Raw genomic sequence first — 27,290 nt, 5'->3', positions numbered from 1 at the left:
AGTATAGCTGTGTCCCAATAAAACTTTGCTTCTGGACACTAAAATTTGAATTTCTTATAATTTCCATATGTTACAAAACATTCTTTTGATTTTTTTTCAATCATCTGAAAATGTAAAAACCATTCTTAGCTCGTGAGCCCTACAAAAACAGGCAATAGGCTATAGTTTGCTGACTTCTGGACTAGAATCCTAGGATAGTGTTCCTTGGAAAAATCTAACTGCTTCATCACCAGGGCCCCAGGGAAAAGGACCATAACCCAGCTTGAGCAGAGCCACGGACTGCTCTCCGGGCCTCCCCAAGTGGGGAGTCCTCATGACAGACGCTTCATAGAAAAAGATGCCTGGGACAGACATCCTAGTAAAACCTATTGTTAAGTGAGTTCTTTTCTGACAGGGTCACACCTGGCCATCCAGGTCACGTGGATGCACAGCACTCAGCAAAACCAAGCAGGTCTGCAGGTCCTTCACATACCTGCTTTTGTCAAAACCTTATACTGGTGTCCAGCCTAGAGCGGGCACTAGGTCTCTTTAGCATCCTTTGTTCTGTACCCAGTGTACTAGCACATCTGCATAGGTGTTCCACAAATGCTTCTGAAAAGAAGAACCACCTATCCTCTCCCACATCTGTAAACTGGGAACAGGGAGATGACCACTCAATCAACCAAGGAAAAAGCCCCAAATCTCAGAGTGAAAACTATGTTCTAAGGAAATAGTACCACCATCATTTACAATTTTTAAAAAACCTACTGCTAATCATGAGGCATTATTTTCTACCTATTGAGTCAATAGCAATAACAACAAATAGATAAAATCCAATACTGAAGAGGCAGGCTGCAGGGAAACTGGTGCAATCGCATACTGCTCAGGCAACTTTCAGAATGTAATTTGGTGGTATGTCTCAAGAGTCATAAAACAAAAAAAAAATGTATGAACCATCTGCTCCAGTAAATTCCTTTCCTGGGAACTTAGTCTAAGAAATAACTTTAAAAACAAATAAAAGGACATATTTTTTGAACGTTATGTATAATGTATATGTATTATGTATTATGTTAAAGTTGAAAATAACCAAATGTCTAACAATAGAATGGTTAAGTAAATTTTAAGTCACTGAATGAAAGGTACATTGTTCTAATAATATAAGATATATAAAGACTATGTCAATATGAAAAAAGTATGATAACACTGAAGAAATAATACAGAAGAGCACGTGTTTTAGATTATCATTTTGTTAAAAAAAAAGTACCTAAAATAAACAAAGCAACAGAGAAATGAGGACAATTATGTTAAGGGGATGGAACAGTGGGAGGTCAATTTCCTTTGGCATCATTTCAATAAGTATGTGGTGTTTAAAATAAGAATAAAATGTCACCACTAGAAGCACAAGGTATGTGCCAGTACCCTCCCAGTTTTATGTCAGATGTTATACAAATGCATCTAGACACGAGCCTTGCCTCCTAGGCGCTGACAGTCAGACCGCAGTGAAACACACAGGCATGCATTTTTCAATACACATACAAGAAAAAAACTGATACTAAGGGAAGATAAAGCAGTTGGGAAAGGAAAGAGAGGAAGAGAAATCCTGAAGCTTGTGTGTTAGATGAAAGCTTCAAAGACAGGGCATCCAGAGAGTGCACACCTGACAAGGGAAGGCTGGACGGTATATTCAGAAAACAGCCTGTTCTATGCCTGCTCCACCTGACCACCACCCGGCCCCCTCCTTTGGCCCTGCTCTGCCCTTTATTCCCTTGATCTAAGGAAACAAGACCCATATATTCCATGTTTGGACCAGCTGGAGAAGAATGTCTCATGAGGGGAAGGCTGAAGGCACTGGATCACATGAAATTACAGGGTTATGTGTGAGATTCAGTGATATAGGCTATCAATGACGACTCCAATGAGGGTAGACTGGCAATATCTACAGGGATTACAAATGCACACTTCCTTCCTTCAATAAGGTGACTCCAATTCTATAGATATACTCCCCACGGATACAAAATGATCTATGTACAAGGTTGCTCACTGCAACACTGACTGTAACAAATACATAAAAACAATCTAAATGTCCATCTGTAGAGGGCTGGCAAAGTAAATGGCACCTCGGTATAAGGGGACACCAATTAGGCAGACGACAAAAAGCACAGAAGGCTCTCTAAGATATATTATTAACAGAACAAAAAGGCATGGTTTAGAGAAACATGTGTATACTAGGTTTCTCTAGTTACTCTCTTATATATACACACAAGTTTTAGCTTGTATATGTATGGATTACAACTGGAAAGCCACCAAAACTGCTAACAGTGGTTGTTCTAGGGAAGAGAGTGCTGACTTTTCATTATGCATGCTTTTGTAGCTTTCTGATTTTTGTTATCATGGGCATGTATTACCAATTCAAATTTAAGATGAATTTAAAAAAAAAAAAAGTGTGAATGACCTGGGAAGGAGGACTATCTCCTTGCCCAGTGCCCGAGGATTTGGAAGAGGTTAGGGTCTGGCTGCAGCCCACAGAGCTGGTTCTTTGGAAGGCCTACCTCCCCACCCCCATCCACCTATACACTGCTCCTCACCTGAGCCACTATAGTCAGAGTCTCCATTCACACCTTCCAGGAAGGGCACTCGAGACAGGGCTGGCTTCCCACGGCTGCGTTTGGGGGGCATGAGACCACTGCATACAAAATAGGGAGGGAGAGAGGGAGAAATGAGCAATTGCAATGACTAACACCCCTACTATTGTTCTTCCATGGCTACAAAAACTCTTCAAAGAGAATGGTTTCTCACTTTCCCCTAAAAACTCACACTAAACCATAACATACTTCAGACCAGAAAGTTCTCACAGGCTTTGAGGAAACATTTCATCCAGGTGGAAAGACTCAACCTGGAAAGAGATGTCTGTTCCCCTGCTTGGGGACCTTGAACTTCATCCAGAAGAAAGGTCACCCCAGGCATGTCAATCAATCCTTTCAGAGTTAAACAGCAGGGCCATGAAGAGGGGCCAGAATTCTTTGCTCTATGGTTCACATTGCTTGTTCTTTTGAAAGCAATTTATTTTTTTAGAGGTACAAAAATTTGCCTCTTTCTCAAATTTTCTATAAAGAACATGTCTTAATTCTTTAATTAGAAAAGACATTTTTAAATTAAAAAAAAAATCCACTTCTCATTTCTACTTTGTGTGAAGTTTTTCTTAGAAACGGATCTTTTTACAGGGCTACTGCAAGGAGGTAAAAGAATATGTTAGATAAAGACTAGAAGGTAATAAGCAAAAATGAGAATAGTAATACGAGAGTAGTGATATAACTGGAACCCACTCAGGCGTCAGCATCTTTTAAATAGCTCCCAATACAATTCTAACACAACCACAGTTGGGAGCCTCTAGGCAAGAACGGTGTGGCCAGGGCTTTCTTTACATCTAAACTTCAAAAAACATTAGCGCTGTATCATTTTTTCGACTACAAAAGAAATGCTTAAAAGACAGGTCAACAATCTGCAGAGGAGTAGAAATGTTTAAGAAACCTCTGGTGGGATAAGAGGAAGCCAGGGTTAGGACTGGTTGGAGAGTAGGGCTCTCCTGTTTTATTGAATCATAACTGACTTTATCATGGTCTTACACAGAGCACCTGCACAACCAAAACTCAATGAATCAGTAACTAGTACATTGAGAGCTTTCTTCCTGCTAGTCAAAATTAGGACCCATTTGGGTAAACACAACACCCAGTTCACATTTAGGACTCAGTTCTCACTTATCCTTCAAAAATCTGTCACTGGGCATAGAGACCCAAAGGCCTTATAAAAATGTAAGGTATTAGTAGTTTTATTAGGAAAGCCTCTCTAAGATCATATCACAGATCTGGGAAGACACCTTCAAATACAACAGAAGAGGGTTAAGAGATTAAACTGTGGAGCCAGACTACCGGGGTTCAGAACTTGGCTCTTCTATTCAGTAGTTCCGTGACCTTGAGCAAGTTATTTAACCTCTGAGGCTTGTGTCTCCCATGTGTTGCTGTGAGGATTTAATGGATTAATACACATACCAAGCACTCAATAAGTGGCAGTTCTATAGTAAATAATATATGAAGAGCAATTAGTTTCAACATCTCACTTTAAATATTACAAACTACTAATGTTAAACTACCAAATGATGAGGTCTGCGAAAGATGAGCTCAATAAAAATAGGATGCAACACCAAAACTAGGTCTGTGTGTTCCTGTTTCATAGGAAAAAAGCACAAGTTACTTGATCATGGCCTGCATTTCAGCCGTCTCTCCAAGTTACCGAGGCCTAAGCAGGTAACCCAATCTATAATTATTTGATTTACTGATTTAATATTCCTCTCTCCCCTACAGAAGGTAAGCTCCATGAGAACAGACACCCTATCAGTGCTTAGAACAGTGCCTGGCTCATGGTAGGTGCTCAATTAATAACTAAATGAGTGACCCGCAGAAAAACAGTAAAACCCTAACCTGCTCAGAAAATCAGCAGAACAGATAAACCAAGGTGGGGGAGAGGGGTGGGATTAGTGATCAGAAGTTTTTTCAAAGTTCTAATTCTGAGATTATATGATTTTAGTTGAATTAGTAAGATCTTCCTTTATGTACTTATCACCGGTATAGGAAAAAAAAAACAGAAAAAGAAAAAAATCCCTACGATTAGAGCCCCTGAATCTCCTGTTTTAAACCTTGAAATGCCACTGAGAGCCACTGAGCTAAAGAAGAAATGCCTTCCAAAGGCATTTTTTTTCCAAGGGCAATCAGTGGCTCTGGACTGGAGTCTTGCACAAAGGCAAACAAACAGCCTGAAACAGCAGGCTAACTAAAGCCTGGCCTGGCTTGCTTCTTGTAGCTCCCAGCGGGGAAGAGCACCCTTCACAGAAGAAAGAGCCCAACATACCTTCGACCTTTAGTCAAGGTCTCGGAGGGGACAGCCTGGTAACCCCAATCCTATCCACTCCTAATGAACTGGGTTTCCAGGCACCATTTCACTGAAGGGAGTCAGGAACTCCAACCCAGGACCAGACAAGAAGCATTTTAACAAGATTCTGAAATCTCTGCTTCCTCTCTATGCCTGGTAACTGTGTTCTTTCCCATCTACTCTCCCTATATCTCTTGACTCTGCAACATGGAGGGAGTAAGCTAGGGCAATTTTGAGACTGGTTGGGGAGAAAAAACTCAAAGTAACCATCAAAAGCTGGGCCTTGCTGCAATGTGGGACCAGTGTAGGCCCAACGGATAGCTGGGCGCCTCCCATGGCCCACCAGGAGCCCAGCAGCCAGGACGGAGTGAGCACCTAACAGAACACACACCCAATATGGCTTGGAGGTGCTTCAAACACAGACACATCATCTTTTGGTACTACCCTGGGACCTTCTCTCCCCTACTCAGAATCCAGGATCCATTTGGCAGGTGTGTGGAGGGACCATGAGGTCAGCCTTGAAGACAAGTTGTTTTTCCTTTGTGGCACTGATAGTCTCATTTCCAAGAGTCCCACACTCCTTAGTGTCTTACAGAGCACACAATACAGAGCAGGGATTCAATAAATTCTTGGACTTGGAAGAAACTTTAAGATTCTGTCTCAGAAATCCTTCCTTCAGGTAAAAGAATGGGAAAAGAAACCTGTCCCTTCTCAGCTCAAAGATGGTGGAAAAACTGGGGCCTTTGTCTAACAAAAGGCAATTCTCGATTTCCTATCAGCTCATTTCTTATTCCCATACCACACCTCTAAAGAGGCTATTACTATGAAGCCCCAAAAGACAAAGGATGAAAACATGTCTGTAAAAAGCTGAGTTTTCTGAGTGGGTCGGGGGTGAGTAGGGGACTAGCTCAATTGTTAATATCACTGGGCAACAGAGATTTGGCTGTCCCCACCCTCTAAGGCCAAACTCAGCTCCACAAACCCTTAAAGCATCAGTGCCACTCCTCCCCTTCGAGTCATATCAGGCCTGGAGTCAAGGGTCATGCTGTTTCCTAGGAGCTACCAGAGTTACAGACCAGAGGCCTCAGGAAATAGCAGTGGTGAAGGAAAAAAAATCTGAGATAAGAAAGAGGTTCAATCAGAGAATACAAGGAGGTGGTGAAGCTGCCAACAAAGCTTTGGGGTCAAGTGTTCTTACCTGCAAGCTTCAAATGCCAGTCCACCACTGAGACCCAAACTACATTCCGAGTCAGACCCGCTTTCAGTGTGTTTTCCAAAGCCGTTGGTCACGCCTGCCAAGGACACACAGAGTGAGTGAGCCTGAGTGCAGAAAACCCTTTCCTTTGACACGTGCTGCAGTGTGTGAGCCACCCAGGGAGGGCTCAGTGAGGAGAGGTGGAAAGAATGGCTGTGCCTTCCCCTGTGGAAAATGGGTCTTGGGCAGCAGAATCTGAGAAAAGTTTGAGGAAAATGTCAGCTAGGGCAATGAGCAGACACTGCATTTCTCTTCCCATATTCAAGTTATACTTTAAGGAAAATATAACACGTAGCTTACTTGGGCTATTGTCATTTAGCTACAAAGGGAAATATCAAGACTTCCCAACTCCAGCTGGCTCATAAGTCCCTATATCTGCTTCTCATTTCAAGCCTCGATTATCAGGGAGTCTCCTCTGCCTCTTGGGGAGCCCACCCGCCTGGCCTCTTCAGATAAACACTCACACACCCTATCCATCACACAGCTGGCAACGCTAGCTTCATTCTTTTGAGATGGTGTCAGGGGAGGTTGGGGCAGGATAAAGGCTGTGTCGACCACACCCGGAGATATTAGCTGGGTTTGTCAGAGTTGAGGATGCAGGTTCTTTTCAGCAGAACTAAAGCAGACCAAATCCTCCCGGGAAGGGAAGTCAGAATTCTCTGGGTTCTAGAGTGCTGAAATACAAGTCCTTTTTCTTCCTTAAGCCTTGACCCATCCTTTTGTGAAGATAATACCTTTTTACTTATAGAGGATGCTATTAAGTATGAATGAGAGGTTTATTTATAGCAGGAAGCCCTTCAGAGACAAATAAGGACTACCTGCTCATCCCAGGGACAAGTCTCATCTCCCATGAAGCCTTCAGCTCTCCTCTCTAACTACCTAATTCTTAACCACAATCCAGAGTCCTACAAGTCTGACAGCTGAGTCAAGACCTCTAAGTTATAGACACCTTGGCCAGAAAACTGTGAGGAAAGTCACACCCATAAGAGTAGGTGTCTAAGCCAAGATATCTGGACTCTGAGCTAGCTCTGCCTCTAACATAGTGACCTCAATTTAAATCTCCAAAGCCAGCTGTGCCTTAGGTGCCTCATCTGTAAAAGATCAACACCTGTTTTTGTGAGAGTCAATGAAGATTTTTCAGACGTATTCCTGAGCGTCAGGGAGCTGGACTGTGCAGGAGGAATAGATTCTAACAGTATGCCCAAGCAGTGGGCCTGCTCGGGCTGGATGAGGCTGATGTCCAGACCTATCACTCAATGGCAGGACTATTTAGTGCAGTGTTCTCAGTGCTGTCTGGCTGTCCCTGATATAGCTGAGAGGATGGCAACAACCATAACTGCTACCTTCTACTGCTATATGCCAAGTGCTTATACAGACTATTTCCAATCCTCAGAGCCCTGCAAAGTAAGTATCATTAACTCTATATTAGAAATAAGAAAACAGGCTCAGCGAGCCTTTCTAACTTGCTCTAGTTAATTAATTTGATACATGGCTGATAAAAAGATGCAATTTGAATTCAGGGTTGCCTAACTCCAGGCCTCAAGATCTTGCCTCAATATACCAACCTATTGCCCTAATGCAGGGAAGTCTGGGCCAGACGGGAAAGGAAGATATTGCTGGAAATAAAGTGTCAGGAAGGAAGAGAGAAAGCATGTGCTGGCCACACAGCCCCAAGCCACTACATAAAAGGACATGAGAGGGATATGAGGAGCAACAATCAAGAGCAGGTCTCTCCCCATCAAGCAAGCTGGCCTTCATATGCCACCAAAACTCAACTCCTCTGGCAATGGAGGGCCTGCACATCCAGGCCCACCTCGCTCATCCAGCCTTGGCTCCTGATGCTCCGGGAAGCCCCTCTCCAATCTATCCTTCATAGGGACTCTGTCCGTGTTTCCATGCACCTGGGTCTAAACCCTTTATCCCATCTTTGTATCCCACCCTTATCCCTCAGGACCAGCTTAGGTAGTGCCTCTTCATGAAGACTTCCCAACATCTCCACTGGTGCTGTCACCTGACATATAATCACATACTGTCCAGCACTGTGACATCTCTGCTCTTCAGGAGACCATCGAGTCTCCTCCACTACAGTTAACTCTTCCAGAGCTGAAACTGAGTCTGAGCTATTACCCGCCAGTGACCAGCTGGTGCTGGAAACGCAGTAAGGATTCTTTAGTGACCAAGCCCCCATTTTCTACTTCTGGGACTTCATCTCCTACTACCCTCTGGCTCGCTCTGCTGCAGCCACATTGGTTCCCTCGCTGTTCCTCAGACATGCAGGCATGTTCCCACTTCCAGGGCCTGTGCATTTACTAGTCTTTTTGGAATATTCTTCCCCTAGTTATCCAAACAGCTCACACCTTCACCTCCTTCAGATCTTTACTCAAATGTTACCTCCTCAGAAGGCCTCCCCTAGCCACCCTCTGTAACACCACCCCAAGGTCCCCTATACCCCTTCCCTGCTGGATTTTTCTCAATTTTTAATACAAAATATAATTCACTCATTTGCTTTTAATGTATCTCCCCTAGAAAGGAGATTCCTCCCCACCCCCAGTACCTAGAATAATGCCTGACAAAACTATCTGATGAATGAGCTAAAATGAAAATAGGACCCATTTTACCATATGCAGCTTTGTATCTCCCTCAAGGCCCAAGAGACCCCCAGACACAAATTAGCCGTCTCAAAATACTTGCTCGAAGCCTATTTCCCCGGCTACTACTCAGGCCCAACTGTGAGCTATGGAGCCTTCAATGCTACTATTGGCATCTGCAGAGGCCATTAGGGAGGCAACTGATGGGCGGCAGCGGGGAGGGGTGCTGGCTGGCAAGGCAAAGCAGGAAAGCAGATGAGAAGTAGCGAGAGAAGTCACAGGCGGGGTCACCTGTTTCTTCCTCCTGCTGGGGGGATCTCTCCCCATCACTCTCACTACCGCTCCTGCTCCTCGGCCGCTTCCGGGAGTGCCGCTCATCCTCGATGCTGGCAGGAGAGGCGGGAGAGCCCACTGCACCATGGTCCTCGCCATTCTCCAGCGCCCGATCTGGGCTCCTCTGCAGCTTAACCCCATTCTTGGCCTTCTTGAAGAGGACTGAGGTGCGGCGGCCCACACCACTGAGGGAGGCACTGGCAGGGGTATCGGGGGCCATGAGGGATAGTCTATTGATGCCATTGTCACTGAGCAGGTGTTGCAAGGGCTCGTTCCCTAGCTGCAGAGGTGATTTTTCCAAGAGCTCATCTTCTTCTACCTTTCTGGGCTTTAGGAATCGGCTTGGAGGTTTGCTATCATTGATGGGTTTCAGAGTGGGGGGGTCCGGAGGGGATTCTTGCTCAGACAAGGAAGGTGCAGGCCCAGTGGGCTCCAGGGTTGGTGGGGGAGGCAGTTTGGAGTCATCTGTTAGAGAAAAATAGAACCTGCTTGAACATTTTAGAAAAAGTCTGCCCCTACAAGCCAGATAATGACACAGATTACCAAGAACCAAAAGCATGAGCATTATAAGGCTTGAGAAGCATCCCAGGTCTCAGGTCTGAAATGAAGAGAATGTAGGACTAAGTTTGATCGACTAGTAGTTCTCAACCTTGGCTATGAATTAGGATCGCCTAGCAAGTTTCTTAACCCATTTCCCATTTGCCCCGAGAACGTTCACCGGCAGTGCTCGCGGCTGCAGCGTTTACCCTGAGATAACTCATGGATTACAGTCCTAACCTTACTCCCACAGTTTGCCACAAAATATCTTGCTTTTATTTTCGTATCGCTCTAGTATATCCACAGTCTTTGGAAACAAATGACATCACTCTATTTATAGCATTGTTTTAGTAGTGGTATTTCCTTTTACAAGATATAGTAATTCTCAGTCGCTGAAAATGTCAAATCCTAGAAAATGTAGCATTCCTACACATGTTAACATCGTGCTTGAACAGTTGTTAGCCGAAGATTCATATGATGAATCGATTTATGTATACATTTCTGTTACATTAGGATTAGAGACAAGTTGTTTAGAAATAACTCCAAGAACAGTTTTTATATTTTATTTTCACATTGAAAACCAGTCAGATTTGTTTGCTTCAGCCTCGAAGAATGTGTTTATGTAAAATTAAATTAACGTTGGCAGCAAGTTGTACTTTTTTTTCTAAATGAGAAATGGGTTAAAAATTTCACTGCCGAGGTCCCATCCCAGACCAAACCTATAAAGATGGGATATTGTTTCTTTACGCTTACCAGGTGGGTCTGATGAAGTGAGGGTTACAAACCATTGCTCTACACTCGAGAAAGTTGAAAGCCCCGTTCAATCAATTAAGTAAGTCTCAGCTTCGCAGATTAGGGGTCTCTTTATACTCTCTTTAGACTCAAGTGTTTTCCCACCTTTCAATGTATTTTGTTTCATTATCACCCAAGTGAAGCAAGTAGGACAAGCAGAAAGAAAAGGTTTATAAATATGGAAAACTGAGACAAAGTAAGTTAAATCTGTGATTTCCAAACATCTCTATTCACTTACCATTTTGATATTTTTCAAAATTGAGACTTCTAAGATATATCTCAGACTTCTCTAATCTGAATCTCTGGGAGGTGAGCCCTGGGAATTTTGTTTGGAAACCCTCTAGGAGAAACTGTTGCAGCTGGACCACTGTACATGACTCTGTGCTGCCAAAGCCCAAGAGTGGGGATACCAGTGGCATGCTATCTGCCACATGAGGACTTGAGAAGAATCGCAATGGACATGAAGCCCTCTAATGCCAAATGTGACCTCTCAGCAATGCCCCTATTCTCTTCCAACCTAAAATGGGCCATTCCTTGCAATCATCTCTAACCTCTAGAGATAACTCCCAACCTTTTGAACTATGTGGATGGCAGGCCCTTCAAAGCCATAGGCTCAGATCCAAAGACAGGTAGCAAAGAGACAATTCTGTCCCCAGTGAAGCAGGGTGAATGGGAAGCAGCTCTGAGAATCACTTCTCCAGCCGTCTTTTGCAGTCTGGCCTTTTTGCTTAGGATGGACCTATAGACTCAACCAGCTGGGGTCAAAGCCATGAGGTAGCTTGAGAGCCCAGACCATGTTTAGGATCCTTCTTTTCTGTGCCTCCACGCCACAATTTAAGCTGCTCTAAGAGCTTCTCTACATGATGGTATGAAATGAGCTGATGTTTAACTGCTATGTGTAATAAGACTATGTCAGGTGCAAAACACTGAAATGCTTCTTTACTGGTTAGTGAACAGCTGCTGGGCCCCAGCATGTGAAACTCCGTGAATATGCCCACAATTTGGCAACTAAATATCTACATCAGTGAACCTCAGGAGCCAACTCCAATACAATGGTCAATATCTACTCTGAGTAATCAATTTTGGTCTCTACCGATTGCTAAATGTTTTGAATGTCATTCCTGGGTACACATACAACTGTGAACCCCTCTGAAGGCTTCTGCTTGCCCATAAAGATCAGACCTACACTCAGGAAAGGATGATTCGACTATGGGATTTCGGTTTAACCCTTACTCCCTACCCTGCCTGCTCGTGACTATCTCTCACCTCTGTCCTCATCGTCTTCTGGCTCCTCCTGCGGAGCCTGCTCCAGCACAGCAGCATCCTCCTGGGGCCCAGCTGGCAGCTCCCCGTTGGACACAGTCTTGTTCAGTGAAGGGGGCTGTGGTGGTGGCGGCTGCGCCAGCTTCTGCCGAAGAGCATTGATCTCCCGGCGCAGCAAGCGGACGCGGCGGGTCCGGGCCCCACTGGACCGCATGGCACTCACTAGGTCCAGTTTCTCCAGCAGCTCCTTCAGCTGCACCTCTGGGGACAAATGGGCCCGGTTCTCTGGGATGAGGATGTTGTCCACTGCCAGGAAGAAGGGAGGACAGAAGGGGCTGAAGGACCTGCCCAGCTCAGGGCAAGGGGAAGGGCTGAATCCTTTGGATGCAAAATATTCTCCTGGAATGCCTGGGCCAGTGGCTTCTACTGCTGCCCAGAGGGCAGACACAGGGACAAGGTCAGAATCTGGGAAACATCTGCAGGAAGTAGTTCACAGTCATGATTACGGGCTCCATGGAACAGGCATGAGGCAATCCCCCGGCCCAAGTGACTGTTTGGTTGTTGGCATCGAGAAGCAGAGAGCAGGGGTAGGCAGAGCATGGGGCTCAGAGGCAATTCCATTTTTGGTCCTCTATCTGCACTCTTCTGAATGAGCCAGACGTACACCAGGATTGCACTCCGCCTGCCCCATGCTCCAATGCCACACAGAGGGGGTCCAGGGGAGAAAGACCCGGTGAAGCTTTAGCTTTTCAAATAGACAGCTACTACCTGATTTCCCTTTCCTACCATTCAAGAAGTACTCAGTGAATTAAATTTTAATCCTTGAAACTATTCTGGCCACAAGCAGGTATATTCCAGCCTGTGCCTACCCTCAGCTTTGCTTCTATAGCCCCAAGGCCCATCCCGATCCCTGGCTCTCTGAGCTCTGTCCCTGTGCCTCAGCCTGGCCCCTCTCCTCCCCACCCATCCAGGCTTCTCACCGTCTTCCCAGGAAAAGCGGTAAAAGTCCTCCAATTTGGGTGACTCAGGCAGGTGGGTGCCCCTCTCGGGGTCATAGCCGATGTTCTCTGCCTGCCGCCGGGCATGCCGCAGGATGGCCCCTCCCAGGTCCCGCAGGCGGACAGCTGCTCGGTGGAAAATTGTGTCTTTAGCATTATACTTCATGCAGTTGGTAACTATAAGGTTAAAGTCCTCCTCAAACTCCTCCAAGGTGCGGTACAGATGGGACTCCAGCTTCCGCCTCATAGTAGAAAAATCCATTGGCTTGGATATGAATTCCAGGTAATCTGGAACCTAAACATATAAAACCTGTACAATTACAACAACCATTTACTAGCCAAACAGGCATACCCGTCACCGATACTGTTGCCTCCCTGTTTTCTGGTTTGGCCATGCCAGGCTCACTCAGAGCCCCAGGGCCCTGGCCCACCCTAACCTGCTGACCCCTCACCATGGGTAAGTCTACTAGCCTTGTCAGACACCCCCAGGTTTTGTACATCCTGAGGCCCAATCCCCTCTGGGCCTACTCAGACCCTGTTTGCAGTTCAAGAGGGGCTCACTATTTAGGAGGTGGCTTGGGGGGAGACTTGCCTCACTCAGGTTGACGGGTTCAGCGAAGATGTGTGCAGGATCCTTCTCCTGCAGCAAGTCCAGTGTTGTCCTCAGCAGAACGTTGAATGGCATCAGCTCCAGCTCCATGGCAGCCTGCTGGACCTTGATCTGTGGGTTAGGTGGGGAGAGATCAGGACACCCCCCAATTTCTGCCAAGAGGCACTGAATTTTTTCTTGATAAACTTGACTTTTATCAATCATGCAAAACATATTTTCATAGGATGTTAAGCTGACCAGTTTATGAGGAGCTATCACCCAACCCACAGCCTAGAAATAATAGCAACTGCCATTATGTGGATGTCTCCTATGTATCAAGCATCATATCAAAACTTAAAGTAATAATAATTATTACTTTTGAATTAAGCAGACCCGCTCAATTCAAACCCACATTGTTCAAGGGTCAATTATACAGCTGACCCTTGAACAACATGGGTTTGAATTGAGCGGGTCTGCTTATATGCAAATTTTCCCAAGAAATACTATAAATGTATTTTCTCTTCCTTATGATTTTCTTAATAACATTTTTTCTCTAGCTTACTTTATTGTAAGAATACAGTATATAATACATATAACAGAAAATGTATATTAATCAACTATTTATGTTGTCAGTAAGGCTTCTGGTCAAACAGGAAGCTATCAGTAGTTAAGTTTTGGGGGAGTCAAAAGTTACATGCAGATTTTAAACTGCACAGGGGGTAGGCACCCCAAATTCACGCATTGTTCAAGGGTCAACTGTAATAACAGTTAACACGTTTACAGTCCTTACTAAATGCCAAGTAATATTCTAAGCATTTTATGTAATATAAGTAAGTACATGGGGTAGGTACAGAAGAGATATTTTACAAAAAGGAAACTGAGACAAAGAGAGACTAAGTAACTGACTGGCCCAAGGTCACACAGCTAATAAGGGGCAGAGCTGGGACTCAGTCCCGGATGGTCTGGTTCCAGTGTGTGCTCTTCACAGATATGCCACACTGCCTCTCTATAATACCTCAGTTAATCACAATAACCCTGAAGGAGAAACTTACTATCCTCATTTTACAAATATGGAATCTGAGGTTTGGGAAGAGTATAATGATTTGTCATTTGCCCAAGGTCACCCCGCTGGAAAAGAACAGAGACAAGATTTGAACACAGGTCTGACAGTCCAAGGAGCACACTCATGATATAAAATGTTCCTTGGGCTAGAATTCCCACCTAATGTGCTGAGATATTGATCCTGTTGGCCCTTGGTGTGTCTGGATTGGCCAGAGCAACCAGGGCTTCCAGGCTCACCCCCTCAGGCAGCAAGCAGCTGCATGTATTTACAGCAAGTAGTATGCTGTACAAATGTTATTTTCTATGTGCGCCCTAATGTGAAAAAATTGGGAAGCCATAGATTAGACTATGAAAAGTTCCTGCCTCTCAGCTACATCAAAAGAGGCTTGCCTGCTTCCTTTTCTCTTTCATTTCTCTGAACCAGAGGCAGGAAGAAAGGCCCAGCTGTGGAACCAGGCCTGGCATGGCACAGACAGTTTGAATCCACAGAGAAAGTCCTTAGATGTTTTCCACGGCCATCTATGCTAAATATGGCAAGAGCTGTCCACTCTCATAAGTGGAAACTCAGGCTATAGGCCTACAAGAGAAGGGATCATGCTGGAGCTGAACAGTGAAGCGGGAGTTTGGAGAAAGACGGAAAGGAACATCTTTAACCCAGGCCTTTGAAGCATGCGTGTAACAGCTGCTGTTCCTGAACCAGAGAGAACAGTTTTGGCTCATCATCCATTCAATTAATAGTATTTGCTCTCTGCCACGTGTACAGCACTTACAGTAGACACTTCAGGGAAACAAAGAATATCAATAGCAATAATGATGATAGCAACTGACTCTATAACCCCTATGTGCCGAGCACTGTTCTATGCTCTTTATATATACAAATCATCTAATCCTCACAAACTACCTTATGAGGTAGGTTCTATTATTACCCCCATTTTATAATTGAGGAAACTGAGGTATAAGGAGATTAAGCAACTTAATGTCACACAAGTAGTAAGTGGCAGAGCCAGGATTCAAACCCAGGCAGTCTGGTGTCACAGTTCATATTCCTAACCTCTATGCTACACTACCTATCTCAATAGTCTCCATGCTCAGAGGCCTAGAATTTCCTCTAGAGGTTGAAAAATTTAAATGATTCAGGACCATAAGTGTTTAAGGGCCAACTGAGAACTCTTAGAAGTCCCCAGGCCAGAGGTGATGCCTGTCAGAATGCTCTGAGAAGCTTTTGAAAATACTCAAGGCCTGGCTTCCCCTAAGAGTCCCTGGGTCAGAAACTCCAGAGATGGGCTCAGGCATATGATAACAAGCTTATGCTTGAGGCCGCCAGAAGCCAAACCCCAGTTACAACACAGTAGCAATACACCCAATGCAGAGTATGCAGGCCTTGGAGCTCATAGTGCTGGGCAGGAAAGGAAAAAAGTTGGCACTAGGCAGAGGCTCCAGGTCTCCCTATAACATACTGACATAAGAAAAAGTTCTTGAACAAGAGCCCTAAGGCTCAGAGTTCTTCCTCACCTGCTCCCTCTTGAGCTTCTCTCTTTTCCGAATCAGTTCAATAAGCAATCGCGCCCGTTCCAAGTCGTGCCGGAGCTTCTGCCAGTATTTCAGCTCCTCCTTCACTGCACTTGTTTTTTCGTCCTGCTCTCGCTGCAGGAGGGAAGGGAAAGGAAGGAGCTAGGTGCAAAATCCTCTCCCTGTTCAAGCTTCATCGGGCCTCGGCAAGTAAGAGCCCCCATCCCTTCCTTGAGCCACAGTCCCTGAGAGCCCTTCCACTCCCTCTCCACCCCATCCTTTCTCCTGTGCTTCCCTGACCTTATAACAATGTTTCTTCATTGCTGCACAATAACCACTGCTGCTTCACCTTAACCTTGGGGAAACTAGAACAGCTGTGCCCCTCAGGGCTGGAAAGAATTTCCAAAGGAAACTAACAGACACCTTGAGGTGAAAGGACTTTCACCCTAGAGCTTCGACTTGGCTAGAAAACAAAGTATTCTTACTATGAGCTTATACTGACTGACCTGAACATATTTTAAAACACAACCACTACCACCTAAAACATGACTCCCGTCCTAGAAGAGGTTATAGTGTGGTTGGGGGAAGGAAGAGGCTCAGACTTGGATACACAAGGGGGTAGTAGCATAAAGACGACAAAAACTGATCAGATAGACTGAATATAAAATGCTGAGAGAGGATAGAAAATAGAGAAGATCTCAGTGAGCTGGGTAAGGTAAGGAAAGGCTTCCTGGGAGAGGCAATCTTACTAGGTTTTTCACATGTAGTGATGGACATGGATGACTAAAGCAATAAAGCCGGCCTCTTTTGGAACCAAAGGAACCAGAGAACAGAAGTGTGGAGACAGAATTAGTGATTCTTTGCTTGGTGAGAAAAATGGGCTGGCCAGAGCAGAGAGGCTGAAGAACCACAAAAGCCAAGGAAGACCCAGGATCCAGCTGACAAGAAGCCTCAAATGCCAGGCAAAAGAGCCTAGACATGGCCTGCCTAGAGAGAGGGAATATATTCTGGAAAAGAAGTGACAGGATGGAAAATGGTATGTAAGTCATTATCAGTTATAGCGCAAAATAAGAATTAAGGGTTAGTGACAACCTAGAAAGCTATTGTTGAAATTAAGATGACATGGGTGAACAGGGTAACTGGAGAATGGAGACAAAAGGCCATATTCTGATAAATTTCTCCAAAGAGCTCAGGGGATAATTAACTGTAGCTTGTTATGGAGGGAAGAGGCAAAAATAACTCTAAGGTGGGGAATATCTGAGGCCAGGAGGGAGAAGGTTTCATGACAACAATGGGGAAGTGCGTTTACTGAGAAGAAGGAAGATAAACTTAAGAGCTACTGCCACATTATTTAAAACAATGAGAGTGAACAACTACTCCAGGCAAACAGGCAAGCAACAGAGCTCCTGGAAATGTTATCATTAAGGAATACGAAGTGGGACGGGCACAGGGTACAGTCTGTGGGGGTGTAGGAGGTAGAAAATGGTGTCACAGAGAAGCTCTAGGACAATGTGATCATGGTGTCAAATGTAGCTCAATGGTCAATAAAGTAAGAATCTGAGGAAAGACTTGTTGGACTGGGAGGCAGTTGCTGATGTTGGAGGGGAGCCTTCAGGAGAGCATGTGGACCATTTTGAGGAAGGACCAGATACAGACGTGCACTTCAAGACTTTAGTTACAAAAGACAAAAGTGAAATCAGACAGAACACAGAGGGCACCATTGTCATGTGAAGGCTTGCTTCATCTCTGGAGTAGCAGTGTGGGACTACTTAAAGGCAGAAATAAAGGAGCAAGTAAAGAGGGAGAGGGAACTAAAGATGATTTAAAAAGTCTCTCGGGAGGCCTCTACCTTCTCAGAAAACACTAAACATGTAGCAACTCCAGTTGCTAGTGGCTAAAAGGACACTACAACTGTGCAGGCAGTGCTCTCCAACTTAGATGGTAAATTGTATATTTTCTATGAAACATGTTTTGGCAGATAGCAGTATAGTGTCTTGAAGAAAGTGTGCCTTTTCCTAATTCATACAATGTGGCTGCCTGGCTCTCATTCAACCCACTTTTTCCTTTCTGCCACATCTAAACGATTTTCCCGACATATACAGAAAGCTGGGGTTGCTTTCCACTCTCCCCTAGAATTTGCTCCAAAATCGAGCCTTTCCCATCCAGGAGAAGCTATCTGATCTAAAGAGCTCTGTAGTGCTGCAGGTTGTTTCTGGAAAAGAAGTGAGAGGATGGAGGCAAAGGCTCGACAAGGGCTCGGGAGGAATGCCCCAACCATCACTCCTTCTCCTCCACTCTCCACCTCCTTTACTCCACCACTTTCGAATCACCATTTCACCTACCTGCTCGGCATTTCTTTGGGACTGCAGGTGGGAGTGCAGGCGCCTGATGAGGGGGACACCATTCCGTGCCTGCCGTTTCAACAGCCAGTAGTTGTGAAGCCGCTGCATGAACTGGTTTTTCCTCTGAAAGGAGAGACCACTACAGATCTTGTTCAACCTTGAGTAGAGGCACAGGGAAGTGAAAGACAGGGTCAGTAGGCAGCCCAGATTATAGCCTCCTATTCAGACCCAGGTTCACTTCCAAACCTTATAAAGGAAGACAGAATAAAGTAGCCAAATGCCTCACCTCAGAGGAATGCTTGAAAAGGACAGCAAAGTTAAGCAGCTTCAGCATATTTCACTTGACTTTCTACCTCCTGCACTGCAGTCCCAATTTTTCAAAAGAACCCTCTCCCAGAAACCCTGTTTCCTGTGGTCCTGGACTCCTGAGAAACAGGCCTGTGACCCAACACTCCCAGCCTTCTCCTGATAAAGGCAGCAAAAGAGAACAGGAACTTGAGTAAACTATGGGCAATGTGGTCACTATTTTCTGTGGCTGAGGCTCCCACCAAACCAGGGAGTAGTCCATAGCCAAGACAGACGGAAAACTAGTAGGAGCAGTGCAGGCTTCTGAGCCCAAATGCAACTCCTTAGGTTTGTCTGATTTCAGATTTTTCATTAAAAACCTCAGCAGCCTAAAAATGTCCAATTCTGAACCAAATTAAAAAAAAAAAAAAAAGAATATAAATGTATAAGAGGATGGAGAATCTGAAAACTTAGCTGGCTAAACTACCCCAGAAGAGAAGTTTTAAGGTCAGGTTTTAAGCCAGTGATATGTGAGAGAAAGAGGTAGAAAAAGAGTTAATAAAAGCCTACAATCTCTGTCCTCATGTCCATACCATAAGGTGGGTATCATTATTCCCATGTTACAGAAGATGGAAAGGCAGTTTAGGAACAGAGGCTGAATAAATGGTCAAAGTCACTACTGCAGCTAATAAGATGATAGAGCTGGGTGGGATTTGAATCCACGATCTCTCTGCTATACCATGCTGTGTTTCATAATTGGTTATCCACCAGGTAATCAAGGCCTCAGTGCTCCTGTGGTGTTTCCAGTGCTTTCGTTTTCATCTCACTCTACTGAAAGGACAATAAGCATGGCTAAACAAGAAGGTAGAACCTAAGAAGGACAGGCATCTTGGACTGGATATTGCTCACCTTGGCCTTATGTCTTTCTATGGTCAGACTTTCCTGCCCCAAAGCCAAGCTTACAAAATCAAGGCCTAAGCCTTTCCCCAAAGGACAGATTCCCCCACCAACGCCCATGCCAAGCACACCTGCCCAGATGCAGGCAGCCCCCTCCCTCTACAACCTCTTGGCATGGAAGGTCCCAATAGCATTTGTGCAGGTAAGAAAAAGAATAATAACAAAATAGCAGCAGCAGCAGCCACTATTTATTGAGCACTTACTATTTGCCAGGCACTATGCTAAGTGCTTTATTTTTATTATTTATTTCTCACAACAACCATATGACAGTAGATTCATTTGCAAATAAATATACTAAGGATTAAAGAAGTTAAGTAACTTGTCAAAGGTCACACAGGTAGTTAATGAAAGCAGCAGGATCAAATGCAGATCTGTCTGGTTCTAAGCCAGCATGCCATGCTGGCCTTTTCAAGAGACACAAGAGCAGACAGGACCGAAGTCAAGCCCAGCACAAAACCACCCTACAGGTAGGGGCTAAGCATTCAACCACTCACCTCAGAGAAGAGGGTTACGTAGAACAGCTGTGACTAAAAGATACACTTCCAGTTGACTGAATTCTAACTCAAGCCATGGTTTGCAACAAGAGCCTTGCCCTCCTGACCTTCTCCGCTCTTATTTTCTTCCCAGACTGACAAGTCTGGTTGCCTGTTCCCCTCATAGAACTCATTCTCCACTACCCTCTAGTACTTCTTTCTCCCAATCCCTCTCATCAAGAGAGACAAACAGCAGGTACAGAACCTAGAGGCATCATGAACTCCAGCTTGGGGTCCAGAATCTGCCACTTTTCCACCTAGTTCCAGCCCTTAGAACAGGACTTGGCATATAGTAAGTGCTCAATAAATATCTCATTGAATGAATAAAGGAATGAACAACTTTACCTCCCGTGGCCGCGGTTTCTTCATCTGGGGGTGTGGGAGAAGGTGTAAGGACTACATTAGATGAATATTAGATGAATAATCTCCAAGATTCCTTCCTACTCTAACCCTATATACTTATTAATGTGCATTACTTCTGAGATGAGCCCCCACTGGAAAATCTTCCGTCTCTTGCTTTTCTGCCAACCTCCCATACCTCCAACAGCTCCAGCTACCTCTCTGATGGTTTACAAGGTACACTGGTCTCTCTACACACTCAGTAGGGGTTAAGGTGGCTTAGTTACACAGCTAAACTGAGTGATCCTCTTTCTCCTAAATCTAAAAGCTTCTCAACAGGAGGACTAGCATGTGCCCCTAATGCCACCGCCCCCTCACACACTGTCCCCATCATTCCCAAGACCAAGCTTTCGGGACAGCAGAAACTTTTAATTGAGAAACAGTTGTTAGAAGTAGCTATATCACTGTAGGGGTTTTTGGAAACATGTGGGGAATGTTTGAGGTCATGACAAAAACCAGGCAATAAGGGAGTGGATGCAACTGGCACAAAGACCAGCGATGCTAAACATATAGAAATGCATGGGACAGTCCTAATAATGAAGAATTATCTTGTCCAAAATGCCATCTGTGCCCCTGTTGAAAAATACTGCCTTAGACATCATTTCCTGAGTTTATAAACAATTTGAAATGTTTGTCTCACCTTGAACCAAAGGAAATACATTGTTCTAAGGACACAATCAAAATCACAAATCAGGCTAGGCAAGCCCAGGGTCCAAAGGAGAAATTTGAGGGCACAGAAGAGAACAGATGTTCACCAACAGTGCTTGGGGAAGGAGGCCTGGCTCAGGGCCAACACCAGCCCAAGAAGAAACCATGAGTCCCTAGGGAGCCCTCAGGGCAGGCTCACCTGTAAGAGGGTATCTGAGCGACAGTGACCAAGGGGACAGTGGAGGGTGTGTCTCGACCCACTTCCTCTGGCTCCTTCTTGATCTTCTGCTTCAAAGTCATCTTGTTCTTCTTGGGCACTCCCTTGAGGGGGCTGCCTACTCCGCCCTGGCCTTCACCTTCCTCCTCCTCTTCCACCTCTTCCTTCTCTTCCTCCTCCCCACATCCCTCTTTCAGCCCTTCCTCATCTCCAGCCTCACTAAGGCTTCCGGGGGAGTCACCCTTCCTCCTAGCAGCGGCAGCCCCTGGTGGTGAGTGGGCCTCACAGTAGGCAGTCTTGCGCACTGTGAAGATGGTTCCATTGAGGCTGGTCTCACGCATGGGTTCAATCTTCATAAAGAGCCCAGCCCGCTGTGCACACGTCACATGGAAGGCTGTGTAGCAGTTTACCTTATGGCACTGGATGGCTGCACCCAGCCCCTTCTGCTTGCATATATAGCAGGTTAGTTTCCAGCGGGCAGGCGGGATGTTGTCAATGCCCTCAATGGGCTCCAGGAACACGGTGTTAGCAAAGCAGACTTCGGGGATCCAGATAGCACACACCACGTGGGCCCAGTGCCCATCACTGGTCTGTTTGAAGGCGCCACCTTTATTGGGGCAGAGGATGCAATCCACAGGCCGGGAGGGAGACTGAAGGCAGCAGCGGCAGAGCCACTGACCCTCAGGGATGTAGGGGACACCATAGCATTCCTGGTGTACAGCCAAGTTGCAAATGTCACAGAAGAGAATGACATTGCTATTGTGGCATTCATCATCCAGGCACACACAGCAGAAGGCGTCTTCATCAATGAGTGACTGTTGGGCCCCACTACTGCGACTCTCCAAGTATGACTCCTTCTCAAGCCGGTCCACCAGCAGCTCAAAGGTGTCTGCTGACACCAAACTGTGCCCATCTACTCGCCGCTTCTCATTCACCATGTCCAGCCAGGCAAGGTCCTCCTCATCCATGTCATACTCTACCTCTGCATCCAGGTCTTCAGGCAGCTTCTCAATGTAGCGGTAGTAGGCAGCAGGCAGCGGAGGTGCTTCTGGTTGACTGCCTGAGTCTACCATGCGGAAGCTGGGCTGCGGGAGGTTGAAGGAGGTGCCGGATGCATGCTTGGAGCAGGACTCCTTCTTTTTGCCCTTGGATGAGGGTTTTTTGGACTTGCCAGGGAACTGAGGCTGTTCACTGTTTTCCTTGTTACTATTGCATTCGGTGATATCCTGGGCAGTCAGCTCATCCTCTGTGATGATCTTGAGTGGGTCATAGATGCTGATTCGATGCAGACGTCCATCAATGTCCACCTCAACAATCCGCTGGGCCTGGGCATATGTCAGGGTTTCTCGAGTGGGTGAGCACTTGAGACTGTAGGGGGATGGGGAACGCCGGCCCTCGGCATTCTGCCGTGACTTCCGGCGAGGCTTCCTCATGGCACCTGGGAAACAAGGGGACAAGCCTAAGGAGAGAAAGCCAGGAGACCATGAGCATTCATTCACCCTTCCATCTGATCAAGCAGCCACCAACAAGACTGGCTGTTCCCTCTGTCTGAGCATCCTGCCCCTCACATGTCCACATAGCTTGCTCCTTTAAGTCTTCCCACAAACATCAATTCTCGGTGAGACCTTTCCTGACCACTCTATCTAAAATTGCAAATCCCTTTCTCCCACCAGCAATCTTTCATCTTGCTTTATCTTTCACTATAACACTCACCATCTTTTACTATGCTAATTTACGTATTTATCATGTACATTTGCTTCCTTCCACTAGAATGTAAGCTCCATGAGGGGAAGGATTTTTACCTGTCCTGTTCACTGCTATATCCCCAGCACCTGGAATGGTGCCTGGTCCCTAAGTAAGTACTCAGTAAATATTACTGAAATGAAAGGAGAAATCAAACATGATCCCTGTCTCCTAGGAGTTCTGTTTGAATGAAGAAGGAACAGAAAAGTAAACAAAGCATTATAATGCAACATGGGGAGAGATATAATGTTTTAATGATGTACATAAGGCTGTGGGACAGCTAACTATGTTGAAAAGGAGAGGGTGAGCAAAGCTTTAGAAAAGGACAGCGTCCACTTTCAAGCTTTGGACATGAACAGTGACCCCAACAAAGGATCAAAAATTCACACGTCTACAGCCCTCCTACCATGACCAGAAACCCTATCCCCTGATTATGCATAGGGAGAAGGTGTGATGGCACAGGAAATGTCTATCTCATGCAGTCTAAGGACTTCGAACTACAGTATTCAGGGTTTTCTTTGCAAAAGGCAGCATTCAGGATGCACTGGCTAGTATATCTCTAAGCAGAAGCTCTGGAAGCAGCCCCAAGTGGCACTGAAGTTTTAAGTGACCTATCTGGGACCTTCATTAGACCTAAGGCCAAGGTGACTGGGGCAATACCTGAGGTAAACTCTCAATACATTGTTACCTCAAAAGTCCCTCTCCTCCCAAATACTTACATCTAGTCCACCCTCGTGCAGCATAGAGAAAGCCCTAAAGTTTCCCACATCATTCTCTACATGGAGGGAACTATGACAAGCTCAAAGGACCTGTGGTAGGCAGTTACTGAGGCCATGACAACAAGGAAAGAACTTTGGGGATATGGTGCCCTGAGGTGTGGGCAGAGACTTGAAAGGGTATGAACAAGGAAAGGAATTCAAGAAGAAAAATAGTTTTGTCATCTTGGTTACAGGATCTTTATCCATAAAGTGGTTATGGTAATGATTAGCATATTTTTACAAACTACAAAGCCCTTTTATTTTTAATATTTCTCAAAACTAGTTTGGGAGGCAGAATAGATATTATCATATCCATTTTACAGATGAAGAAACAAAAGCTCAGAAAGTTGTCACTCAACTCCAAACTAGTAAAAGCTACAATTCAAACCCAGATCTCCTAACCTGCTCAACTCATCTCACTAGGAGGTAAGAATACCACAGAGATACCATTGTCTCATACAAAAAGAGGCTCTGAAGCAATCTAGGTTCTACTTTTGGCCCTGTATGATCTGAAGAAAGTCATTTAATCTCTGTGCCTCCATATTCCATCAGTAAAATTAAATCAATGAAATCTACCTCTTAAGGGTTGCTATTTGTTTATAAGGTATAATTAACATCCTTATTTAAAAGGCCATCCAATCCCAAAGTGTGACTGAAACAAACAAAAAACAATGTGGCTGAGGAGCAGTGCCAGGGAGAGAGCCACCCATTTGAAGCCAAGGAAACAGAATCATTCCAGCAATTCTGTCCAGGTTCCAGAGGCCCTTGAACCACTACTTGCCCTACAGATGCCAACTCCCTGGGGGTAGCCGGGGCCAAAAGACTTGCTTTGTGGCCCCCAATCCCTCAAGGGCACAGAGACCCTAGCAGAGGTGTGAAAATCTACCTCAGTAATAACTTGACATAGTCTAGAGAGGCTATGGCCCCCACCTTTGTTAAAGCCACTCTAAATCATTCCTGTTACTCCCCAGCAGCTCATGTATCTCTCCATCAAGCAGCAAGTATCTAGGGAGACCACTTCTGTCCTACTCAAGCCTCCAGACTCTGGGGGGCAAACTCTAAAAGGAAAGGGCTGCTGCTGAGTAAAATGAAATGAGTTTCGCCCACAAGGAGCTTAGTTTTTTGGCGGGAGTTTCTCATCCCCCACAGCCCTTCCCACATACACACCTCCAAATATCTCTAATACCCGCAGAGGTCTTTTCGTTATTCGCTGAGACCCCGGTCATCCACCCCACTCAGGTTCCAGAAGAATGAGTTTCTGCAATTAGATGGTACCCCCTGTACCCCACGAGATACTCATGAGACGTGGACCCCACACAAGACTCCTGCCACTTTAAAGGGGCACCTCTTCCAGAAGAATCCTGACCCTTCGGAGGAGAAAGGAGGGAATAACACCACCTTCCCAAAGGGGAGGGGGCGAGCGCGCCAGAGACAGACTGAGGCGAAGTCCGACCCTAAGACGGAGAAAGCTAGCGCCAGCGAACGAGCGGGGCAGAGCCGAGTGCCCATTGGCCACCTCATCTGTCCGTCAGGGGAAACCGGGGTGGAAAGGGACGCTCAGGGGGTGGGACTCGCCTCAAGCCTGGCCAATTGGAGAGCGTGGCGGGGGCGGGGCTCAGCGGCTCGGCTTCCAGGGCTGGGGGGAAACAAGATGGCGGCTGCGGGAGGGGGTCCTCGCTTTTCAGCTCCCCCCCTCACCCGCCTTCTTCCCCGCCGCCGCCGCCGTCGCTCCAGGAGAGGGCCTTCGAACCGTTCCCGCCCTGCTCGGGAAGCCCCCCCTTGCCTTCCCAACCCGCGCAGTCCCAGTTCCCCGCAGGCCCCGCTGCCCCCGCCCCTGCTCTGTCCAGCCCCACTGGCGCCCCCATTACCTCAGCGGCCGGCCCGGCCCCACCGTTCCCGGACCCTGGGCGCGGACGGGCCGACCGTCGAGCAGGTCGGCGCGCCCTGGGGAGCGGAGCGCGGCCTCCTCCCGCGCTGGCGTCCGCGGCCACAGCCGTGCCCCCTTCCGGCCCGTGCTGGGGCCCCGGCCCGGCCGCCGCCACCGCCGCCGCTCCCGGGGGAGGAGGGGGAATGGAGCCGCCGCCGCCGCTGCCGCCACGGAGCCCGGCCGAGGGGAGGAGGGATCAGCCCCCAGGCAGGATCCGCCCCTCCGGCCTCCCCCCGCCACCTCCACCCCTTCCCTCGCTCTCTCCTTGGCTCCGCGGGCTCTCCCGCTGAACGGAGCGAGAGCGCGAAAGGGGGGAAACGAGAAAAAATCCCCCCGCCCGTGTCGGACGCGGCAGCGGCCGGGGTGGCGCAGAGGATCGCGGAGCCGCCGCCGCCACGGGGCACCGTCCCCGGTTCGGCCTCACGGTGGCGGTGCGGACGCGGCGGGGGCGCGGAGCAGAGACGGGTCTGCGCCCGCTGGGGCCCCGACTCTCCCCAGCCCAGTCTGCCGCGGGCTGAGCCCGACAAGAGAGCTGGGGACGTTCGGGTCTAGTTGGGAAAGACGGGGGTCCCTATTCTTGAGAGTGTTCAGTCGTCCCCTTCCCCTATGCCTGCGGGGCAGGCGGCTAAGGTTTTGGGTAACAAACCCCTTCCCGGAGCTAAAGGGTCCCTTCAACGGTTAAGCCAGGGCAGTCACTGAAGTCAAAATCGGTTTGTAGTTTCTTGGGGTGCGGGTGCCTGCTCTACTCCCAGAAAGTCGTTCCCCACCCCACCCCGTGCTCGGGTCCAGAGGACAAAGGTCTAGCGATGTCTGTCCCCTCCCCCAGTGAGGACAGCCGGGAAAGACCTGCCTCTTGTGTACAGGTGAGCGTCTTGTTCCCCACGAGGCATCTTTCTTAAAACAGACCTGACTTTTCGTTTTGCCATCCTCTCCCCTCTGTGTTTAAAAAGAGTAAACACAAAAGTTTGACAGTCTGCTTAAGGACGTCTGGTAACTCGTTTATCACTGTAGGCATGGGAAATACTCTTCTTAAACCTGATTTGGCTAGGAGTCGGTTAATTTAATGCGATAAGCGGCTTTGTAAAAGATGCTTGACAAATGGCAACTTCTGGCTTTCAGAGGTAATCAGACTGGCTTTTGTTTTATAAAGAAATTTAAGAAGGGAAGAGGGCTCCTTTGCCATTCCCCTTTTGCCTCTAAATCGGAAAGCTTACCTGATATGACTGAAGTCTTAAGCACCAATATTTAATGATATTTATAAACGACGTATGGATAAACTGCCTTTAAATGTGAAGATGAATGACATTTTGAAAGTTTCTTCTGCCCACGCTGATGGTGTAGCTTGGTGTTACTTTCACAATTTCTTGCCTGGTTTTGATGATCAAAGACACAGATTCTAGCGTTAGAGAATGAAGACAAAGTCTTAGGATCCAAGTCTTCCAAATGTTTAAATTGAACGTACTGCTACTTTCGAAGTATAGGTATTCATTATCCTAAGAGATTTAAATATATTGTGTTTTGAATTTGAAAGTTTGGTGAAAAGTAATGAAGCCAATTTGTATTACAAAGATGTTTTCCCAATTACAGTGTAGCACCCTCTGGCAAAGTGATAGCAAAAATACTGTTAACCAGTTTTTTAAAAGAGAGGGTGGC

At 46.5% G+C, this 27,290-nt stretch overlaps 1 protein-coding gene across 1 annotated transcript in view; it reads right to left on the bottom strand.

Moving 5' to 3' along the window:
* BRPF3 (bromodomain and PHD finger containing 3) overlaps positions 1-25,985 on the bottom strand; it is a 34,120-nt gene extending 8,135 nt beyond the window's left edge. The window contains exons 1-10 of the mRNA XM_023527686.1: positions 25,579-25,985; positions 21,192-22,668; positions 18,171-18,327; positions 15,832-15,963; positions 13,261-13,389; positions 12,651-12,963; positions 11,674-11,976; positions 9,037-9,543; positions 6,101-6,194; positions 2,553-2,662 (exon numbers count right to left, since the gene is read on the bottom strand). Of these exons, the coding sequence (XP_023383454.1) occupies positions 2,553-2,662; positions 6,101-6,194; positions 9,037-9,543; positions 11,674-11,976; positions 12,651-12,963; positions 13,261-13,389; positions 15,832-15,963; positions 18,171-18,327; positions 21,192-22,642 (3,196 nt within the window). The 5' untranslated portion in view covers positions 22,643-22,668; positions 25,579-25,985. The remainder of the gene's footprint in view (positions 1-2,552; positions 2,663-6,100; positions 6,195-9,036; positions 9,544-11,673; positions 11,977-12,650; positions 12,964-13,260; positions 13,390-15,831; positions 15,964-18,170; positions 18,328-21,191; positions 22,669-25,578) is intronic.
* Positions 25,986-27,290: the final 1,305 nt, after the last annotated feature.

This window comes from Pteropus vampyrus, unplaced genomic scaffold (assembly GCF_000151845.1).
Source record: "Pteropus vampyrus isolate Shadow unplaced genomic scaffold, Pvam_2.0 Scaffold18, whole genome shotgun sequence".
Classification (NCBI taxonomy): Eukaryota; Metazoa; Chordata; class Mammalia; order Chiroptera; family Pteropodidae; genus Pteropus; species Pteropus vampyrus.
This window is presented reverse-complemented; position numbering and strand designations above follow the sequence as displayed.